This window comes from Heptranchias perlo, chromosome 10 (assembly GCF_035084215.1).
Source record: "Heptranchias perlo isolate sHepPer1 chromosome 10, sHepPer1.hap1, whole genome shotgun sequence".
NCBI classification, from domain to species: Eukaryota; Metazoa; Chordata; class Chondrichthyes; order Hexanchiformes; family Hexanchidae; genus Heptranchias; species Heptranchias perlo.
The window spans coordinates 44,580,586-44,603,994 of NC_090334.1; the positions used below are offsets into that span (position 1 = coordinate 44,580,586).

Consider the following 23,409-nt stretch of genomic DNA (forward strand, 5'->3'; position numbering starts at 1 on the left):
TACTGACAGGAATCACATTTCAAGCAAACAAGGTTGAGCAATACTGACATCATTTTATTGCCCAACCTGCTTTACTATAATTAAAATATGCTGCACCCCTAAAACTAAATTGTCATTTTATTGTCAACAGATGCATTCCATGTAAAGGATCTAGGTTTCCACCTACACTTCCACGTCCCACAGTAACAATCCTACCACTGAAGCTTCCTTATTGTCAAACTAGTTCAGAAAAAGGACAAATGGAGGTATATGATAAATGGCATGCTCTTTTGCACTGATGCAAAGCCTGAAGTGCTCATTAATATAGTTTATTTTTTACTCAATAGTACTTTAATCTTGTTTGCAAAATCTAAAACCTTGAACTTTATTATTGCTTAATTTCAAAATAAATTTGAAAAAGACAAATCAAGTCATTATAAACAAACTTGTGTAAGAAACCATGTTAAGGAGAACCTTTCAATCTGTTTCTGAATCTGAATTGGTGCCTGGCTGATCTCTGAATTTATCAGACAATGCAACAATAAGTTTATAAGACAGTGCAACAATGAATTAATTTTGAAAAGCAATACATCAAGGAAGATTGGTGAAGATATCTGAATAGTAACTGTTTTTCTGAGTATGAATTCTTAAACTTCTTAGCAGTGGGGTCCTTTTATAAAATGGATGTGCTTGGAATATTACACAAGCAGAACTATGGCTATAATTAACGTCTAATTCATTTATTAACCAAAGTTTTTAAAGGCTATTCTTATCAAACGCTGAGGGTTTTAAATGTGTGGATGTGTTTAGAACTCTGACTCATTTCCAAAGTAAGAAGCTTGTGAAGACAGTTTAATTTTGAAAACATAGTTATGATTAACTGCCCATAAGGATGTTTTGTAAGATTCGGGGAGGAAGGGGGTGTTACTTTCATCATCACCATTTGGCTGGTAAACTGGTGGAGTGAATGAATCAATGGAAATGAAAATCTGGCAGGTTCTATAACTGGTGAGCAGTCCGCTCTGCCAATTTACCACCCAAGCAGTGAATCATAGAATGATACAATGCATCGGGAGGCCATTCGGCCCATCGTGCCTTTGCCGGCTCTTTGGTAGAGCTATTCAATTAGTCCATTCCCCTCTTCTTTCCCCATAGCCCTACAAATTTTTTCCCTTCAAGTATTAATCCAATTCCCTTTTAAAAGTTATTTTTGAATCTGCTTCCACCACCCTTTCAAGCAGTGCATTCCAGATCATAAAACTCACTGCATAAAATTTTTTTCCCTCATGTCACCTCTGGGTTCTTTTGCCGATCACCTTATATCTGTGTCCTCAGGTTACCGACTCTTTTGCCACTGGAAACAGTTTCTCCTTATTTACTCTATCAAAACCGTTCATGATTTTGAACACCTCTGTCAAATCTCCCCATAACCTTCTCTGTTCTAAGAAGAATAACCACAGCTTCTCCAGTCTCTCCACATAACTGAAGTCCCGCATCCCTGGTACCAGTCTAGTAAATCTCTTCTGCATCCTCTCTAAGGTCTTGACATCCTTCCTAAAGTATGATGCCTAGAATTGAATGCAAGACTCCAGCTGAGGCCGAACCAGTGTTCTATAAAGGTTTAGCATAACTTCCTTGCATTTGTACTCTATGCCTCTACTTATAAAGCCAAGGATCCCATGTGCTTTTTTAACAGCCTTCTCAACTTGTCCTGCCACCTTCACTGATTTGTATACGTACACGCCCAGGCCTCTCTATTCCTGCACCCCCTTTAAGATTGTACCATTTAGTTTATATTGCCTCTTCTCGTTCTTCCTACCAAAATGTATCACTTCACACTTCTCTGCATTAAATTTCATCTGCCATGTGTCTGCCCATTTCACCAGCCTGTCTATGTCCTCCTGAATTCTGTTACTATCCCCCTCATTTTTTACTACATTTCCAAGTTTCGAGTCATCTGCAAACTTGAAATGACACTCTCTATACTCAAGTCCAGGTCATTAATATATATCAGAAAGACAAGTGGTCCTAATACCGACACCGCTGTAAACTTCCCTCCAGTCTGAAAAACAACCGTTCAGCAATACTCTCTGCTTTCTGTCCCTTAGTCAATTTTGGGCTGGAAACACAATGATCAAGAAAGTTGTCTTGTACACATTTCAGGAATTCCTCCCCCTCTTTGCCTGTTACACTATCACTATCCCAGTCTATATTACGATAATTGAAGTCCCCCACTACTGAAGGGTGAGAATTACTGCCACAGAGTTTCTTCCCGTGAGTGAATTTATCCACAGTCAAATATGCATTTGGTGCTACTGCACTGTCGTTACTAATCTTTGGTAGATGGCATTTTGTTGATAGTATATCATGGGTGATTTAAATTTTTTCCCATCTTCGCAGGAGCAGTACTGGCGATCTGTTCTATTTCATAATCACTTTGACTATCTGGCAGCAAATAGCTATGAATTTGATGAAGCTGCAAAAACCCAAGTGCTAAAGGAACAGCAGGAACTGCTAATGAAGATGTTTGCTGTGAGTAAATTCTATATAATGTTCTGCAGCTGTTTCTGCAAATTATATGCATCCTCCCTTTCCTGCCTGTGAAGAGAGAAGTCTGCCAACACCCTGCAAAGAAAGAACTTTTTGTGATGAATTATAGGTGCAATCCCATTTTTAATGCACGTTGGTGCCCCCAATATGCTGCACTGCCAGAATACCTACCTGGGTATGTTAAACTAGAACATTTTGGGCTTCTGATTCGCGTCCAATCTTCTTGCTTAAATTCTGCATCGTTTGAGCTTCCGATCCAATCAGTAACAATCAAAATTTGCAATGATCTGAAGGAGTTACAGAATACACCATTTTGTAAGGTAAAATGCGAAAGCTGTTAATGTGAGAGCATTGTATCGCTTCCCCCCAATACGTTTACTTTTCATTCGCAGCAATAAGTAGTTTCTATAAGTAGAGACCCCTGAGAACTGATACTGGCTTTATATGCTTGCAGTGAATGGGACAACATACTATGGGACTAACAAGTTACCCTTTTATTATGGCATAATGCACTGGAGACCACATGGGATTCCGACACTGCGCTCTTGTTTATTCCCAAACGGGGTAAATATTGCACCATAGGACCATTACGTTCAGGCTGGAAATAATAGTGGATTTATTTAGAAGTTAGATAATTACACAGAAGCAAGGAATTCTAGTAGGAGACAATGCTTGACTTTCACCATTCATAAACTGCCCCAGAATAATAACCGTCTGATATCTTACTAATTTTCAATATCTTTTGGCTGAATCTCTGATTAAATATTTTGTGAAACCAGAAAAAACACACGAGACTCAAACAATGCAATGAGAAACAGGAACTCTAGTTACAGCTGCCTTGGTATTGCTTACATTGGGTTCACAAAAGGATGAATTCTATTCATCTGCTAACATTTCGACTTGAGCACAAAGATGAACCCTAAAAAAGTCCTTATACTTATTTTTGTCAGCATGGTGTGCTCTGTGAAATTTTAATTCCAAAATACAAATACACGTTTGTATTTTGGAATTAAAAGGTGAATTTTGTTGACTAATATTGTTTTTTAAATGAAAGTTCTCATTTTAAAAACCATCAAGTTATTTTCTCTGAGGGGGGAAAATACTAACATTCTGTTTATTGTTTAGCTTTCTTGCAAGGTGGACCGTGAATTCCGTTGTGAAGAGCTCTCAGAGTTTATGACTCAGAATGTCTTAAATTTGGCCATCAAGTACGCTTCGCGTTCAAAGCATCTAACTCTTGCCCAGCGCCTTAGTGACCTAGCTCAGGAGAAAGCTACAGCGTTGATGGCAGTACAAGAGGAAGAAGATGAATTTAGAGCTGAACTAAATGCTGGGTACTACTACTTTTGTTAATTTGTTGTTACAATGTGTTCCCACCAAATCATGAGCTGCAGGAAAATGTATTGACGTGATTTCATTTGTTCTATCTGTTCAAGTCATGTTTTGTGTAAGATCACATAAATTATTTGCAAAGCTAAATTTGGTATGACTCAAACAAAATTGTAGTTGCACGCATTATACAAAACAGTGGATCACTAGTGGTATGTTTCAGGATGGAATGTGGTTGAGTGAATTACTTCAAACTGCAAGCTTTACAGTTGTGATTTTATTCAGCCTGAGCACCTCAATAGTATTCCAGCTTGATCAATGAGCCTTTTGAGTTTTGAAACATCTCACCAAAATAAGCCGTTAGATATTGCTGTGAGTTTCATGTTTCTTGGTGGTTTCCACATTATACTGTATATATTTTTTGTCATTCAAGACCCTGTCATAATATTATTCTGCTGTTTCACCACTTATCTGAACAAATGTGTAACAGTAAGAATGGGACTACATTTTTTCTTTTCTGAGATTGTCCCTATATTCCTTTTTATGTGAGATACTTTATATTATGCTCCTCTTTAGCGAGATTAAAATCTCAAAGTTGTGATTCATTTTGAAATTTCACTTCAGTACCCAGTGTCCATTGATGAAATCTCTTTCTACTTCATGAAAGTACTATGAGAGCTACACTACTTAAAATGGAGCTGTAACACCAAGCAACTTTTCATTACTTCGCACAGTGCCAAAAGATGCAATAAACCTCTTTTGATGCTAATCTTAAAGGAAATATTCCCATATTTAAAACAGTGTATTTTAAACTTTGAATTGATACCAATCTTCATTGATGGGTATCTGGTTGTAAAATTGAATCTGTTCAACACTGAAGTTTTTTTCTTCATTCTGCGATGTTTTTGCACAGCACTTGTGCTTTTGAGGTAAGAATCGAAAATGCAGCCTTTTTTGTTTTCATGTCCCTCCCCCTTCCGTAGTTATATATAATTTAAAGGTTTCATATGTAAATAGTGCACTTTTTTATTCATTCATGGGATGTGGGCGTCGCTGGCGAGGCCGGCATTTATTGCCCATCCCGAATTGCCCTTGAGAAGGTGGTGGTGAGCCGCCTCCTTGAACCGCTGCAGTCCGTGTGGTGAAGGTTCTCCCACAGTGCTGTTAGGAAGGGAGTTCCAGGATTTTGACCCAGCGACGAAGGAACGGCGATATATTTCCAAGTCGGGATGGTGTGTGACGTGCAGGTGATATTGTTCCCATGTGCCTGCTGCCCTTATCCTTCAAGGTGGTAGAGGTCGCGGATTTGGGAGGTGCTGTCGAAGAAGCGTTGGCGAGTTGCTGCAGTGCATCCTGTGGATGGTACACGCTGCAGCCACAGTGCGCTGGTGGTGAATGTTTAGGGTGGTGGATGGGATGCCAATCAAGCGGGCTGTTTTGTCCTGGATGGTGTCGAGCTTCTTGAGTGTTGTTGGAGCTGCACTCATCCAGGCAAGTGGAGAGTATTCCATCACACTCCTGACTTGTGCCTTGTAGATGGTGGAAAGGCTTTGGGGAGTCAGGAGGTGAGTAACTCGCCGCAGAATACCCAGCCTCTGACCTGCTCTTGAAGTTACAGTATTTATGTGGCTGGTCCAGTTAAGTTTCTGGTCAATGGTGACCCCCAGGATATTGATGGTGGGGGATTCGGCTATGGTAATGCCGTTGAATGTCAAGGGGTGGTGGTTAGACTCTCTCTTGTTTGAGATGGTCATTGTCTGGCGCGAATGTTACTTTGCATGCTTGTACATGAATGTGTAGAAGGCATGCTGTAAGAGATGTGTAAGTGGCTTAAATTTGAGTTACTTGTGAAGCGTGAGCTGTATTCAAATGAAACACTGTAGAATTAAATTGGTAGCTTGGAAGAGAGCTTTTTGCAATTATGGTTCAATCTGAAATCCAGTAAATCTACATTGTTCACAGTGGCTTATTAAATTCGTATGAACAACTATTTCGTACTGATTTTAATTGACTGCATCCAAATAAATGAAGCAGCTGCAACTAGCCACAGAACCCAGCCACTACATGCATTTTCTTTCTGCAATTGCACTGAATTGTTTTGCATACAAAAATTAGTCTTGCTTAATTTAAGCATTTCAAGATGCAAAGCTTAATGGTCTAAATTTTGCTAGTTATTGAAACTGTCTTCCTCATGTAGCTACAGTAGGGCAGTGACCAAATGGAATTCGTCACATGTGCAACCTCCAGCTCAAAGTTGTGTTGAAAAGGAAGAAGAAGAAAATGAGGAAGGAGTTCAGAATGGTGCAGAAGAAGATGGTAATGATGGAATGGATCCTGAGGAAATACGTTATGCAAAGAGAAGTGAGACCAGCTAAATATTCTGAATTTTTAGTTTAGATTACTGGTTGCAGTATGTTCAGCCTAATTATAAGTCTAAATCAATTGTAAGCCTATTTTTAAAAAACTAGTTGTTTTCCTGTGAGTTTAGTCCCACGAGGACTTCAAATAAAATAAATTGCATCTCTCTTCCTGCAACTGTGTGCATGTCTCCCACTCCATCGCTTCATGCATAAGCATAACCTGATACATTTAGTATTTGAGTTCAGAATTTTAAAGTAAATAAATAGATGAATATGTTTGTTCAAATAGATACTGACAAATGGTTTCCTGCAATTCCCAAAAATAATCTCTTCGTTTATTTGTGCTGGCAGTTTATGTTTGGAACAAACTCAATATGTGCCTAAAACAGATTCTTAGTGTTGAGAGTTTATTGAATATAACCAACTCACTGTCCTTCTGTGCTGCAGGGTTAAATCCATTTAGTAAAGATCCTGGCTCTATGGAAAAAATTACTCCAAAATCAGGTGTGTAATGCAAAACTATATTTCATGTAGATTATAAATGAGAATAGTTTGGCATTGATGTAATTGCATATTTAAATGTGTGATTAAGAAGTATATTGACTTCAGTGTCATTAGGTTTTGGTCAAAAACCAACATCCTATGACTTGGTGTAATGAATTTGTATAGCAGTGTGTCATACCTCACACCATATGCGTTTGTGCTTGTTGAACTGGCTGGTTAATAGCGCAAGTTGCATTAATGGATCATTCATCACAAACTGAAACCAGATGCTTAATCCAGGATTGCTTCCTTTTAAATGCCATCTGTGTCTAGATGATCACATCATACAACCACTGATACAGATTTCAATATACTATGGAACAATGTTTAATTTTTTATTAGTGAAATTGGAAACCATTATTGGACTTGCGATGTAAGTTCTGGTTTTATAACTTTGTATCTCTCCTGCCAACAGTAACTTTTACAAACAGTATTCTTGGACGTGCCAATCCCTTCAAGGTAAGAGATGATCGTACATTACCTCAAGATTTTGTGATTGTAAAATATTATCTCTTCTGTAACTAACGTTTGATTGTAGGTGGGGGACAGGTTAGAAAACAATTTGGTATCCACTTTTGTAACTTGATGTAGCTTATGGACCTAGTCACAAAACCACAATTTGACCTCCCAGAAAATGAAGAGGAAATATATATTTTTAGGGAAATGTGTAAGGGAAGCTTCTTCCTAGAATTTGAAGAGCAAACTACAGTGACTGACTTTATAATTTTACATCTTAAAAAAAACACTAACTGCTTAATGGGAATAAACTCTGAAAATAGATGGATTCTGTGTACTAATAAATACTGATGGTGCATGTCTTCCTATCTATTATTTATATTGAGAAACCTAAGTAAGGGGCTACGGTCTTTAGTACAAGTAAGAATTAAATCAGGAAGTAGTGATTGGGTCGTGCAATGAATTGTAAATTGGAGAAGTAAGTGAAGACTGATGGAGTTATGGTGTTCTGTATCTTTAAGATGTTGAGAAAGATGAGTTTGAGTAGGAGATAGTTTAGTGAGTCTTGATTTCAGTGCATTGAGGATGCAGAATGGTGGAAGAGCATGGAAGATAATATTAGCATAAACAAGAGGAAAATTCAGGGGACTATAATAGTTGTGTGAGGTTTGAGGTTAAAGGTGAGCGAAGAGTAATCTTATCTGACAATGAGCTTTTCCTTTTATCTTGTGTAGAGTGCAAGAGAGCCTCTTCAAGTCTGGGAGCAGTATTAAAGTTTTGAATATTAGGGAACTATAATATGGTGATGAGGTAGGATAATTTGATATGAAAGCCAAACACAAATATATTTTGAGGCAGTTTTAGCAATGCAGAAGATGGGAGATTTCTTTTTATCAGAGGAGATGGTGAGATGAAGAATTTAAATAGATGAAGAAGAACTAAATGTAGAGTCACTTAAAATAAGAGTTGATACCTGTTGGTTGAACTACCGAATGATTAAAAAAAATCTGCCGCCGAATAATCAAAAGAAACAATTTGTAGATAATCTATTTTACAGGTTTAGTCTTTAAGCAAAAAGGCTGCAAGGTGTTTTGTTCCAAAGTATAATAACTTTATTAAGAAGTTATAATAAGTAACAAAGATGTTAAAATACAAGGGTACAATTAAACGTATACAGCCTAACAAAGTCTATCACTGTCCCAGGCTTCGGGGCTGATCAAAACCGTACGGTCCCTGTACTATCAAGTTCTCCAGCTGCTCCGAGAAGGTTCTAATCAATACGAAGAAGCCCCCGACTTATATACGTTTTAAACACAATTAGCTGTATATGAGCCTTCCATCAATCATCCCCTCTGGCTCATGGGGCTGCCATCAGTCCTACTCCCTTATACACACACAACATCTGACTTTACCACCTCCTCATGGTCTTGGCGAATGTGTTTTCCATGGCACACTTCATATGTCCAGTAAGATTCAATTCTGTAAGACCAATGGCTCTGTTTGAAGAGTGACTCCAATAGCTCACCAGGCTGTAGGCCTTTGGAATCATTTCATCATCCTGGTCTCCGTTTCCAATGGCAATATACATTTGTATCTTTCATGTCCACTGTAGCCATTCTTGGGCTTTCAGATTATCTTATCAAAAGATCAGGAGGTGTCTGAGGTCTTTGCTTATCTCTCCATGCAGGGTCCCAATGTCTCAGGTTGAGGCCAGGCTATCAAATGAAGTTTTCTCATTGTTCGGTATAGGCAAGGACACAAATATCTCCAAAAGAAAGCTATCAATTAACTATTCTCAACTACACTTTCCTGACTTTCACTAGATCGTACATTTATACCAGTTTGATATTTTTAGTAAATCATGCCCAGGTGATTAATTTTACTCATGGATGCACTCAAATATCTTTCCCTAACCCCTTTGGTTTGGTTCCTGAAATTCACTCATAATCATCTAGGGTGATGACCTAGACAAATTCCCATTTGGAGGTATAATTTCCCTGTTTCTGTCTCATATCCTCAATTACTTCCTCTCATCCAATTTTACACATCCCATTATATTACAATTCCATCTCATTCATGAGCCCTGGAGAAACTTTACTGTCCAATGCAATATTTACAGTCTGGTCCAGTATCAATACATTTTTTTTTGTTTATTTTACTTAAATTCTTCTTGGACCGCTTTCATTTCCCAAAACATCCAGTTATATCGTGCCCGAGTCCATTCCATCAAATCAAAATTATCCCAATTCCAGAGAGCAGTGTTGTTGGACTGACAGGACTTGTCAATGTACAATTTTATTTACCCCTCCCCCCAAAATACTTTCTTCCTTGATGCACAGCATTGGGCAGGAACCAGGACTCGACTTCTTTTATTTTAAAATATAATTTGTTTATCCATTTTAAACTATGGGTAAATTTTCCCTTCTCGAGTGCTTGAACAGCAATTCATATCAATTTATCTTATCAATTCCAATTTCAGAAACAAATTATGTCCAGGCTTTGTGGTTTTATAGTAGAGACAGAAGTGCTTATAATTTCTTTTGGATATATCCTCCCCCGTCCTTTAAGCACTCTTGTCTCGGAAAATAAATGGATTAAAGCAAAACCGGTCAAAATGTTTTCAAAAGAGGAAAAGCAACTTGGATCAAGGCTGATGATTGCTTTTCCTTCCCTATGTAATTTTGAATTTTCAAAATCCAAGTCTTAGTTCTAAACGTCACCGTGCTGTGACATTTGATATCTGCCAATGTCTGCAGATAAGGTCTTAAATTCTTAACACCACTGGATCGCTCTGTAACTTTGTGACGCCACTTTTATGTCAGAGAACTACTCTTGGTAATCCTGCATCATCAACACTCGTGCAGTCCTGAAAAGCATAGTCCCCTGCTTTAAAAGGAAAGAAAAACCGAAAATCCATCAAGGCTGCTCTTGTCAATTCATTAATAATCCCTTTAACTGAAACAAATCCAGAAAAACAAAACACGAGAGACTGCCTAGCTTCTCTGTTCTCTCTCTCTCTCTCGCAGACTGTCTGAAATTAACCCTGTCTATCCCACACACACATGTACATAGGACAGCTGACTTTGGAATTTCCAATGCCAAGTCCTCCTCTGTGTTTTTGATTGATTTCATTTATTCCCTCAAGTAAGGAGGGTTCAGAATGCTCAAACTCCCACTCACTGTTCATTTTATTAAAGGCCCATAGCCTGGGAATGACCTTCTGGAGTCGGTGGAAGCTGCCTCATTCTCCTCAACTTGCATATTGTCGTTGTCCATAAGCCATAAAAGGATTATAGGAACGATGGCATGTGCCATTACGGTATCCTGTCCCTGCCACTTCTTTATCTGGTTAATATGTACGCACCTATCCCTTTTATCAGTCTGAATTTTGTATACATATTATCGAGAAGGCTCCTTCAAATCTGTTTGCCCACTTTTCTGTGACGTTGTTCACTTTCACCATCACCTTGTCCCCCACTTCAAGACCCTTAACATACGGACCGAACTTGTGCCGGCACTTATTGTTGTGGCCAATTGATAGGATCTCAACATGAGCGTGTGACCAGTGACGGGTTTACCTAAATTCCGCCCTGAGAGGGCGCTGCCTAGCCAAAGCGCTGGCAACCGCATCCGCCATCTAGTCATGACCTCGAACAGAGTATGTCCCGTCATGTGGGAAGGGGTCCCTCGAATTGCCATTAGTATGAGCGGCAATACAAGATCCCAAGTCTTACCAGCCTCTCCTGCTGCCTTGATAACTTGCTGCTTAAGGGTACGATTCATTCCCTTGACCCACCCCAGCTGCCTGAGGGTTATGTGGAATGTGAAATTTTTGCCTGATTCCTAGGAGCCTTAATGTCGTCTCCTTCATGACCTGACTCAATAAGTACCTTTCCAGTTTGGGTAGCAGTGGCTTGTCTCTCAGGGATAGCCTCAACCCATTTAGATAAAAGTCAATTATAACCAAGACATACTGGTTACCCTTCTGAAACAGGCCAATGTAATCAATCTGCAAATTTCTCCACGGGCCATCGGATGCTGCGACATAGCTGTGCCTCAGTTAGTAGCACTCTCGCCTCTGAGTCAGAAGGTTGTGGGTTCAAGTCCCACTCCAAAGACGTAATGCAGGCTGACCTCCAGTGCAGTTCTGAGGGAGTGCCACACTGTCGGAGGTGCCATCTTCTGGATGAGACATTAAAACAGAGGCCCCGTCTGTCCTCTCGGGTGGATATAAAAGATCCCATGGCACTATTTCGAAGAAGAGCAGGGGAGTTCTCCCCGATGCCCTTGCTGTGCGCAAATTGGCTGCCGCATTTCCTACATTACAACAGTGACTACGCTTCAAAAGTACTTAATTGGTTGTAAAGCTTTTTGGGACGTCCTGAGGTCATGAAAGGTGCTATATAAATTCAAGTCTTCCTTTATGACTAGGAGGAGTTTTAATTCTGGGTCCAGGGTCATACTGGGCAAACGTGAGGCAGTCATTAATAACGGCATTCACGGTCTGGTTCACAAGGTGGTGACCATGCATTCACAAGGCCACCACATCTGCCTTCTGTACTGTAAAATTGTCCCTTCTGTTAAAATCATCTCTGGGCCATGAGCCCTCACCTTTGATGGCCACCTGGACTGATTTAATCTAAGGGTCCTCACCCTGAAGAAAGGGGGGTGTTTCAATTTGAACTTATAAAAAAAAAATCATTGTTTTTATCAAGAGACAATGAAACCGTTTGTACAGTAACTGCTCTTTCCACTTCAGAAAGCTGAGACTCAATCAGATTGTAATGCTAGAAGCTCACAGTATCAGACCAACTTCTTAAAAAAAAAACCAAGTACAGTCCAAATACTTAACTTCAGCAACACAGAAGTAAGGATTAATTACTTCTTGCTTGTCAAACCCTTAGGGGATGAGGGTGGAGTTAATCACCATAGCAGGTCTCAAATTTGCAGTAGCCAAATTAAGAAAACAGTGCTTTGTAAACGTTCAAATTGATTTAAAACCAAGACCTCGTGTCTTTAATTTAAACTGTATAAAGCAATAGCAGTTTTTAGCTGTAATCCAATTAAAACAAATAAGCATCTTTTAATTAAAAATGTAACGCACACAAGTTTTCCTCATATCTCCCATCTTCTGAGGGCGCAATCTTAAATTGAAATGAACGTACTCAACAACCATATTCATACTTTCATGCACCTTTTAAAAAAAAATATTGAACTTTGCAATGGGTTATGAACTCAAAGTGCCAAATTTCATTTGATAATCCCAGGTCTCGATCCCAAGGAATATTCACACAGTTTAAATAGCTAGCTGTCCGTAGCGGCCAACCACAGAAAACTAATTTCATAATTTGATAATTTAATCAAACACTCAATCTGTCAATTACTCCAAATTAATTCAAAAACAAAGACTCAATATCTGAAAAATAATATGCTTATAGAAAAGATATTAATTAAAATGCTTAAAATATTCCATCAAAGACAAGACTACAGAGGGTTAAACTGCTTTTAGTTCTGTGAAAAGAAAAGAGGGAGCAGCTGACACCAAAAACAAATATCAAGCAGACACATTTTTAAGAGAGACTTTCAAACAAGAAATGCTGCAGCTTGTTAAACATTCGTCATTCTTAATGTTAAATCATAAGCAAATTTCCACACTTTCGCACCATTTTAATTCTTGCTGTGAGCATTTAACTTCTTTCCCTTTTTTTTCTAATTTTTTTTACACCTCAAGTCGCCAGCCCAGGGTTTTAATGCCACTCTTTCACGACCTTTGTCTACTGTGAAACAACTGATGTTAAGCTCTTCTCCTCAACCTCAGTCAAAGTCTGACAGTTCTTAATTAATAAAGCACAAGTTCCTAATTTCTCCTGGATATGTTTCTTTGTTTTATCAACCAGAGTTTTTCATAGTATCATAATAGGTACAGCACAGGAGGAGGCCATTCAGCCCATCGTGCCTGTGCCGGCTCTTTAACAGAGCTGTCCAACTAGTTCCATTCCCCTTCTCTTTCCCCATAGCCCTGTAAATTTTTTCCCTTCAAGTATTTATCCAATTCCCTTTTGAAAGTTACCATTGAATCTGCTTCCACCACCTTTTCAGGCAGTGCATCCCAGATCATTACAACTCGCTGCGTTAAAAAAAATCTTTCCTCATATCACCTCTGGTTCTTTTGCCGATCACCTTTTAATCTGTGTCCTCTGGTTACCAACCTGACAGTTTCTCCTGTTTACTCTGTCAAAACCGTTCATGATTTTGCACACCTCTATCAAATCTCCCCTTAACATTGTTTGTTCTAAGGAGAACAACCCCAGCTTCTCCAGTCTCTCCACATAACTGAAGTCCCTCATCCCTGACACCAATCTAGTAAATCTCTTCTGCATCCTCTCCAAAGCCTTGACATCCTTCCTAAAGTGTGGTGCCCAGAATTGAACACAATACTCCAGCTGAGGCCTAACCAGTTTAACTGGTTTAACATAAAGGTTTAACATAACTTCCTTGCTTTTGTACTCTATGCCTCTAATAATAAAGCCCAAGATCCCATATGTTTTTTTAACAGTCTTCTCAACTTGTCCCGCCACCGTCAAAGATTTGTGTATGTGCACTCCCAGGTCTCTCTGTTCCTATTGTACCATTTAGTTTATATTCCTCTCCTCATTCCTCCTACCAAAATGCATCACTTTACACTTCTCTGCATTAAATTTCATCTGCTATGTGTCTGCCCATTGCACCAGTCTGTCTCTGTCCTCCTGAAATCTGTTACTATCTTCCACATTGTTTACTACATTTCCGAGTTTTGTGTCATTTGCAAACTTTGAAATTATACCCAAGTCCAAGCCATTATTATATATCAAAAAAAAGCAGTGGTCCTAATACTGACCCCTGGGGAACACCACTGTATACATAAGTACATAAGAAATAGGAGCAGGAGTAGGCCATACGGCCCCTTGAGCCTGCTCCGTCATTCAATACGATTCATAGCTGATCTTCAACCTCAACTCCACTTTCCCGCCCTGTCCCCATATCCCTTGATTCCCTTAAGTGTCCAAATATCCATAGATCTCAGTCTTGAATATACTCAACAACTCAGCATCCACAGCCCTCTGGGGTAGAGAATTCCAAATATTCACGACCCTCTGAGTGAAGAAATTCCTCCTAAACTCATTCATAAATGTCCGACCCCTTATCCTGAGACTATGTCCTCTAGTTCTAGACTCCAGCCGGGAAAACACCTTCTCAACATCTACCCTGAGAGTATAGGCCCAATCTACTCGATCTGTCCTCATAGGACAACCCTCTCATCCCAGGAACAAATCTAGTGAACCTTCATTGTACTGTCTCTAAGGCAAGTATATCCTTCCTTAGGTAAGGAGACCAAAACTGCACACGGTACTCCAGGTGTGGTCTCACCAAAGCCCTGTACAATTGCTCTTGTATTCCAACCCCCTTGAAATAAAGGCCAACATACCATTTGCCTTCCTAATTGCTTGCTGTATCTGCATGTTAACTTTTTGTGTTTCATGTACAAGGACACCTAAATCCCTCTGAACAACAACATGTAATAGTTTCTCACCATTTATAAAATATCAGTTTTTCCATTTTTTCCTGCCGAAGTGTATAACCTCACATCTCCCCACGTTATACTCCATCTGCCACCTTCTTGCCCACTCATCTAACCTGTCGATATCCCTTTGCAGACTCTTTGCGTCCTCCTCACAGCTTACTTTCCCATCTAGCTTTGTATTGTCAGCAAACTTGGATACGTTACATTCAGTCCCTTCATCTAAGTCATTAATATAGATTGTAAACAGCTGAGGTCCAAGCACCGATCCCTGCGGCACCCCACTAGTTACAACCTGCCAACCTGAAAATGGCCCGTTTATTTCTACTCTCTGTTTTCTGTCCATTAACCAATCCTCAATCCATGCTAATATATTACCCCCAATCCCATGAGCCCTAAACTTGTGTAACAAACTCTTGTGTGGCACTTTATCGAAAATCCAAATGTACTACGTCCACTGGTTCCCCCTTATCTACCCTGCTAGTTACACCCTCAAAAAACTCTAATCGATTTGTCAAAACATGATTTCCCTTTCATAAAACTGTGTTGACTCTGCCGAATCATATTATAATTTTCTAAGTGCCATGTTACTACGTCCTTAATGATAGATTCTAGCATTTTCCCTACTACTGATTTCAGGCTAACTGGCCTATAGTTCCCTGTTTTCTCTCACCCTCCTTTCTTGAATAGTGGGGTTACATTTGCTATCTTCCAATCCACGATGATCGTTCTAGAATCTAGGGAATTCTGGAAGATCAAAACCAAAGCATCCACTATCTCTACGGCCACCTCTTTTAAAACCCTAGGACGTAGGCCACCAGGCCCAGGAGCTTTGTCAGTTTTTAGTCCCATTCATTTTTCTAAAACTTTTTCTTTACTAACCTTAATTACTTTAAGTTCCTCCCTCTCATTAGACCCTTGGTTCCCCACTATTTCTGGTATTTTTTTGTGGCTTCTGTGCAAACAGATATAAAATATTTGTTTAATGTCTCCGCCATTTCCTTATTCCGCATTATAATTTCTCTTGTCTCAGCCTCTAAGGGACCCATGTTTATTTTTGCTAATCTCTCCTTTTTTTATATACTTGTAGAAGCTCTTACAATCTGTTTTTATATTTCTTGCTAATTTAATCTCATATTCAATTTTCTCCCTCTTTATCAATTTCTTGGTCATCCTTTGCTGATTTCTAAAAACCCTCCCAATCCTCAGGCGTACTACATTTTTTAGCAACATTGTAAGCCTCCTCTTTTAATCTAATACTCCCCTTAACTTCTCTAGTTAGCCACGGTTGGATCACTTTTCCTGTGGAGGTTTTATTCCTCAAGGGTATGTATATTCGTTGGGAATTATGAATTATTTCTTTAAATGTCCACCTACCTGCTGTCGTGATACTCCCCTCCAGTCTGAAAAACAATCGTTCACCACTACTCTGCTTTCTGCCCCTTAGCCAATTTTGTATTCAAGCTGCCACTGTCCCTTTAATCCCAAGAGCTTTAATTATGCTAACAAGTCTATTATGTGGTACTTTATTAAATGCCTTTTCCAAGTCCATATACCCTCTCTGTTACTTCATCAAAGAACTCAATCAAGTTAGTCAAACACGATTTTCCTTTAACAAACCCGTGCTGACTTTCATTTATTAGCCCATACTTTTGCAAGTGCCAATTTATTTTATCCTGGATTATTTGTAAAAGTTTCCCAGGCTGGCTGGCCTGTAATTGCCGGGTTTATCCCGCTTCCCCCTTTTTGTACAGGGTTATAACATTTGGAATCCTCCAGTCCTCCAGCACCATCCCCACATCTGAGGAAGATTGGAAGACTGTGGCCAGAGCCTCTGCAATTTCCACCCTTACTTCCCTTGGTAACCTAATATGCATCCCATCTGGACCGGGCACTTTTCTACCTAGAGTGCTGCCAATTTTTTGAGTACGTCCTCTTTATTTTTATTCTATCCAATATCGCTGCTACCTTCCCCTTTACTGCTACAATGGCAGCATCCTCTTCTCTAGTGAGAACAGATGCAGAGTACTCTTTAGTGCCTCAGCCATGCACTTTGCCTCCACAAGAAGATCTCCTTTTTTGTTCCTGATCGATCCCATGGTTCCTTTGCCTACCTTTTTACTATTTATATGTTTATAAAAAAATTTTGGGTTCCCTTTTGTGTTAGCCGCTAATCTATTCTCATACCTTCTCTTTATTCCTCTTATTCCCTTTTTTAGATCTCCTCTGTACTTTCTGTATTCAGCCTGGTTCTTTACTGTATTATGAACCTTACATTCGTCATAAGCCTCCTTTTATCTGTTTCATTTTAATCTCAGTATCTTTAGTCATTCAGGGAGCTCTAGCTTTGGATGCCCTTCCTTTCCCCCTCGTAGGGATGTATCTACTCTGTACCCGAACCAACTCCTTGAAGGCCTCCCATTGTTCAATTACTGTTTTGCCTACCAGTTTTTGATTTCAATCCACCTGGGCAAGATCCCTTTGTAACTCACTGAAATTTGCCCTCCTCCAGTTAAGCATTTTCACATTTGATTGTTCCTTGTCCTTTTCCATAATTATTCTAAACCTAATGATATTATGATCACTGTTCCCCAAATGCTCCCCCACTGAAACATGCTCCATCTGCTCCACTTCATTCCCCAGAACTAGATCCAGCATTGTTCCCTTCCTGGTTGGGCTGGAAACACACTGTTCCAGAAAGTTCTTTTGAACATATTTCAGGAACGCCTCCCTCTCTTTGCCCTTTACACTGTTACTGTCCCAGTCTATATTGGGATAATTACAGTCCCCCATTATCACTACTCTATATAGTTCTTGCATCTTTCTGTAATTTGCCTGCAAATGTACTCCTCTATCTCCTTCCCACTATTTGGTGGCCTATAGTACACACCCAGTAGTGTAATAGGTCCTCTATTGTTTCTTAATTCTAACTAAATAGATTCTGTCTTTGACCCCTCAACTACATTGTCCCTTTCCAGTGCTATAATAGTTTCTTTGGGCAATACTATCACGCCCCCACCTTTCTTTCCTTCCCTGTCTTTCCTGAATACCTTGTAGCCAGGACTATTAAGTACCCAATCCCTCCCTTCTTTGAGCCAGGTCTCTGTTATTGCCACTAAATCATCGTCCCATGTGGTGACTCGAGCCTGCAGCTCACCAACCTTATTTACCATGCTACGTGCATTTACGCACATGCACTCCAATCTCATAGATTGCCTCGCATTTGCCCCCTGTCTGAACCCCCCCCCTCCATTTCTGATCTGTTCTTTACTCTAGTGCTACTTGTCCCTCCCAATCCTCTGGGCACTTTGTTTTTCCTCTCTAATGTTTCATCTTATTGCCCAGGCCCCGGCCAAATTAGTTTAAACCCTCCCCCACAGCACTAGTTAACCTCTCTGTGAGGACATTGGTCCCAGCTCTGTTGAGGTGCAATCCGTCCATCTTGAACAGATCCCTCCTGCCCCAGAACTGGTCCCAATGCCCTAGGAATCTGAAGCCCTCCCTCCTGCACCATTGCTGCAGCCACTCGTTAACTTGTCTTATCCTACTATTCCTATACTCATGAGCGCGTGGCACTGCGAGTAATCCAGAGGTTACTACCTTTTGAGGTCCTGCTTTTTAACTTCCACCCCAGCTCCTGAAATACTGACTGCAAGACCTCGACCATTTTCTTATGTCATTGGTTCCCACATGGAACACGACTTTGGGCTGTTCCCCTTCCTTCCTCAAAATGTCCTGCACCCTCTCAATAAACCATGCGTGACGCACGTTGGCGGTTGCAGAAATGCCTGTCTGTCCCCCTGACTATCGAATCCCCTATAACAACTGCATTTCTTTTGTCCCCCTGTGCAGCTGAATCTCCCATGGTGCCGTGGATTTGCTCCTGACTGCACTACCCCGAGGTGTTAACACCTTCACTGGTATTCAACGCTGAATACTGGTTTGTGAGTGCCACACTCCCGGGGGACTCCTGCACTGTGCCTGCCTATTCCTCCTAATGTGTCTGGTGGCCATCCACTCCCTCTCAGCCTGAACTCTCTGTAGCTGCGGGGTGACCACCACCTGAAACGTGCTTTCCATGAAACTCTCAGCTTTCCGTGTGCCAGCCACCCCATAAGCTCAAATTCTGAGCTCGAACATTTGGTGGCATTTCCTGTGCATGTGGTTCTCCAGGACACACAAAGCATTCTGGAGCTCCCACATGGCACAGGATGTGCATGTGACGGGCCCCAGGTATCCTGCCATGTTAGCTAACAGTTACTTAAACTTTGTTTAACTTTAAGGCACTTTACTGTTTATCTGTCATTAAAACACTAACCAATGAACTAAATACTTACTGACTTACACTCGGCACTCCTCCTTGCCTTGTTTTGATTCCTCGTGCGGCTCCCTTTATGCTCTGCTCGGTCTTAGTCTATCGTGCTTTGGTTTAACTCACTTAGCACCTCCTTCCCCCTCTGCACCCAATTCCTAGTTGAATGTTCTCGCTCTGTTTTAGCCTCTAACGGAGTGAAGCGCTATCACTGTCTTTCCCAACCTCTGCTCAAGCTCTGGTGGTTCTACCATCTTTCCATGACTATTAATCTCATCTGCCATGGCTACACACTCCCCTTTTTTAAAAAAAAAAATTGAAATAAACCATGAGCCCGTGCGAGGATCTGTGGCCACGTCAACCAACCCACCCCTCAAATCCGTGAGTTAAACAACCCACCGCCGTACCGCCCCTGGACCATTGCACAGGTCTCCCATGACCCAAAACGCGTGATCCCAACTTTGCCCATTTAATATGTACAATATAGTCATGGTGGAAGACCATATAATGTTAACTTGTCCAGAGTGATGTCAAATGATTTCAAATGAAAGTGATCAAAGGCACAGGTTGAGTTCATAGCATAGGCAAGATGATAACCAGTGGAATTAAAAACTAAACTGCTGATTGTGGATGAAAGCAGAACTTTAAATATGATGATTAATTTAAGATTCAACAAAATCTTGCAAAACTTTAGAAAGTGCAGACATTTGGGCAATAGTTGAAGCGTACGGTAGGATCATTTTTAGGGATAGGATGAACGAGTGAATTTCCAAAAAGAGAAGGTGGACTAGGAGTAAGAGACTGAAGTAAACGCATTGCACAGGTCTATATTTGGAAATGTACATCTTAACTACAATCTATGATATATTTAAAAATGAAAGGTGGGATGCCACGTTTCATGTATTATTCGTCACACAGGTAGGTGTTGCTGTGATAAGATGCCACAGTTAAAATGTAACATTACGGCCAGAAATACAAACTACAGCTCAATCCTGGGTATTAAGATCCACGCAATTGTACACACTGACCAGTGGGTGGTTAATTATGCATTTCAACGTAATTTTCTCTTTCTAATTCTTGATCAGTGAGCTGGATCCTTGAGTCTGTCAACAGAACAGTTACCTACAGAAACCTGTCTCTCTTTCCTGCCCCCTCCTCCGCATAGCTCCCTTGCCTTTTCACCTTCCCTCATTTCTCTTCCCCAATGGTCCTCTTCACCCTCCCCTCCATTTTCTCCAACTCCATTTCTCTATCCCCTCCCCATCTCTCCTCTTTCCATATCCATCCTCGTGTATCGTGTCTCTCTCTCTCTCTCTCTCCCCCTTCCCCTCCTCTATCCCACCTTACCACCTCCATCTTCCCTTGTTTTCCCTCTCCTCTCACCATCTTTATCTCCATCTCTCCCTCCTCTTGTTATCGCCATCTCTATCTGCTGTCTCCCGTTCCCTGCCCTCCGACCTTGTTTGATCTAAGTACTTCACTAGGTCTTGACTCTGTATGCAACGCCACAGGAGATCAACTGGTAGATACTAATGACTTATCATAGATAATAAGTGCACCATCCGTTAAATTAATTACAATGTCAAATTGGTTAAAGTTCTTGTGAAGAAGAATATCACTGGTCAAAATAGACCTTCAACATAGCTTCTGTAAAAGTGATTAAAGTAGTAATGCACAGTCAACAAGAACAGATTTTTTTTAACTGGAAGGCAAGTTGTGCCACGTCTTGGGGGGAAAATTGGTTAAGGGTCCGTTCTGGGCGACGGTAGCGTGATGCGTGACCACCCCGCGCCGAACGGACCCTGGGCAAACAAGACCGGTGTACCTTTCTAGCCTTGCACGTGGAATTAATGCAGTTTGCACTTTCCACCACCAGAGGGAGCTCCATCTCTTAAAGGGAGGATGTTTTTTTAGAAATCTCTTAAAGGTAGCTTGTACCTGTTATTTGATGAAAATAACAGTCTACTGTCTGCACGGAGTCTGAACAGAGATCAGACATCACACACGTAAAACACAGATGCAGATCCCATTCCTATGTTTACACACATGAGTTATGTTAAAATATTGAATATAAGTTGCGCATTACTAAATCCCACATCCTCCAATCTGCACACCAGACCTCACCTATCTGCCAATCTGAGTTGGTACCAGGCCTGTGAGAGTGCATGCACCAAGGTTCTCTGCTGATGCACTAGAGACCTTGGGTGCAAGAGGTGGACAGAAGGAGGGACATCCTATATCTGTATTGGGTTGGGGGTGGGGGGGGGCGGCGGCGGCGGCAAGAGGCCCTCCAGACATATACTCAAAAGACAGTGGGAGGCAGCGGGGGATGAAGTCAATGCCAGGCGCACAGCATCATGAACATGGATGCAGTGCAGGAAGAAGTTCAATGCTTTGACATGAGTGATCAAGGTGAGTGAGGTCAAGTGTCAAGTGGCGTCTCATACCAACTGCACCATGCACTACACCCCCCCCCCCCCCCCCATCACCCACATACCAATAAACTCTTTCCATCAGTACTCAACTCTTCCAATCAGATGCTTCTTCCCACCCTTACACATTACCACTGTTTCAAGCCGCCCACCTACACCTCACGGGCCACACACACTGGCAGCTATTCAACCATGACAGGCACATCACCCAGACACATGTCCTGCTTTCTTGCAGGAGAAGGTGGTGCATATCAAGAGGCAGCAAGTGGCAGTGGCATTTAGCCCCTCGAGCCTGTTCCACCATTCAGTGAGATCATGGTTGATCTGTGACCTAACTCCATATACCCGCCTTAGCCCCATATGCCTTAATACCCTTGGTTCACCGAAATCTATCAATCTCTGATTTAACATTCACAGTTGAGCTAGCATCAACTGCCTTCTGCAGAAGAGCCTTCCAAATGTCTCCCACCATTTGCGTGTAGAAGCATTTCCTAACTTCACTCCTGCACGTCCTGGCTCTAAATGTTAGACTATGTCCCCGTGTCCTAGTATTGAAGTCTAGGAGACTTCCAAAAACAGTTACAAATGTCTCGGTGGCCAGAGGCAATAATCCAGCCACTAACCTGTAAATCCTGCATGGTCCCTTTAAATAGTGCCGGTGGGGGGTCCTCCAGGCACTCTAAGACACGTTCAGACGGTCGGGGTTAAGACTGTGCATTGAGTTGAGCGTTAAGTCCCAAAATGGTGTCTATCACTTTAAATCAGCGTTGTACACTGAAGCCATTTTCTCCCTGCTTTACATGATTCCAGCATTCGGGGTTCCTATACCAAGACGGTGTCTGGCGCACGTCACGCAGGAAACGTGCGTGCGCATCCGAGACGCCATCTTGGATGTCGGTGGGGCCGTGTAGCGCTGAAACAACGGGCGCCACACGGCCCAATTTAGTGCCTCTTATGTCTTACCACGTCATGCAAAAAATAAACATTAATATAGCTTTTTATTAACTCATTTTACTTCATTTTATTTACTTAAACCCAAATATTTGTTTTCTTCTTCCCAGGTAACATCTGGTGGAGTATCTCCTGCATTAGCTGATGGTCAAGCTCGTAACAGCAATATTCTAGATAGCATGACGAAAACTAGTAAGAAATCGACAAGCAACAACAGCCAGTCTGCAAATAAGGAGAAATCATTGGTCCTAAAACCTCTGATATCAAAACCAAAGACCAAACAGGTGCTATATTGTTTCAGAATTTGTTTTATTAGAATCAAGACTTACATGTTTTTTAAAAAAAATGCAGGATTGGCGGTTCCCCTAGTGGTTCAGTTAAGTGCAGTGCCCAGTGTGGGACTGAGCTGTGCAGGCCAGAAAGTCTCAGGTTGATCCCTGCTCTACGCTGAATTGGTTGATCTTGGCCAGAATGGTGGTAAAAGGACTGCTAATACTACTACTGTCCTCTGTGGCCCTGCGTTAGGAGTTTCCCCTCCTCATCACTATTGAGTATCTCTATCTGGAAAGTGATGTGCAGACATTTCGTTCGGACACAAGTGGGTCTGGTAATGGTGTCCCTGTAGTTGAATAACATCCTGAAGCTCGCTGCCTCTGCTCACATGTGAAAAATGGCCACGATAGTTGACATTAGTAAACATCCATGGAACAAATACTGGATTAAAGTTCAAGGGAAATATTTCACACAATACATATCAAAATTCGACGATTAAAAAAGCAAGTTGTGAGTGTGCTACTTTTGGTGTAGCTCCAGAGATATGCCCAAATAATTTTTCAGAATATTAAAAGTTGATTTTGTAATTATCTGTGCAGTTACATTGGGCATGGAGAAGGGGGGGGAGGGGCGACGGAGATAATCGGCCACGCAACCCAGAAGCTA

At 41.0% G+C, this 23,409-nt stretch overlaps 1 protein-coding gene across 2 annotated transcripts in view; it reads left to right on the forward strand.

Annotated features, from left to right (window-relative positions):
• Positions 1 to 23,409, forward strand: part of wdhd1 (WD repeat and HMG-box DNA binding protein 1) — a 61,987-nt gene that overhangs the window by 32,020 nt on the left and 6,558 nt on the right. For both annotated transcript variants that reach the window (XM_067991583.1, XM_067991585.1), the window contains exons 17-23: positions 131 to 245; positions 2,380 to 2,511; positions 3,655 to 3,863; positions 6,056 to 6,219; positions 6,666 to 6,722; positions 7,177 to 7,220; positions 22,581 to 22,754. In XM_067991583.1, the coding sequence (XP_067847684.1) occupies positions 131 to 245; positions 2,380 to 2,511; positions 3,655 to 3,863; positions 6,056 to 6,219; positions 6,666 to 6,722; positions 7,177 to 7,220; positions 22,581 to 22,754 (895 nt within the window). The remainder of the gene's footprint in view (positions 1 to 130; positions 246 to 2,379; positions 2,512 to 3,654; positions 3,864 to 6,055; positions 6,220 to 6,665; positions 6,723 to 7,176; positions 7,221 to 22,580; positions 22,755 to 23,409) is intronic.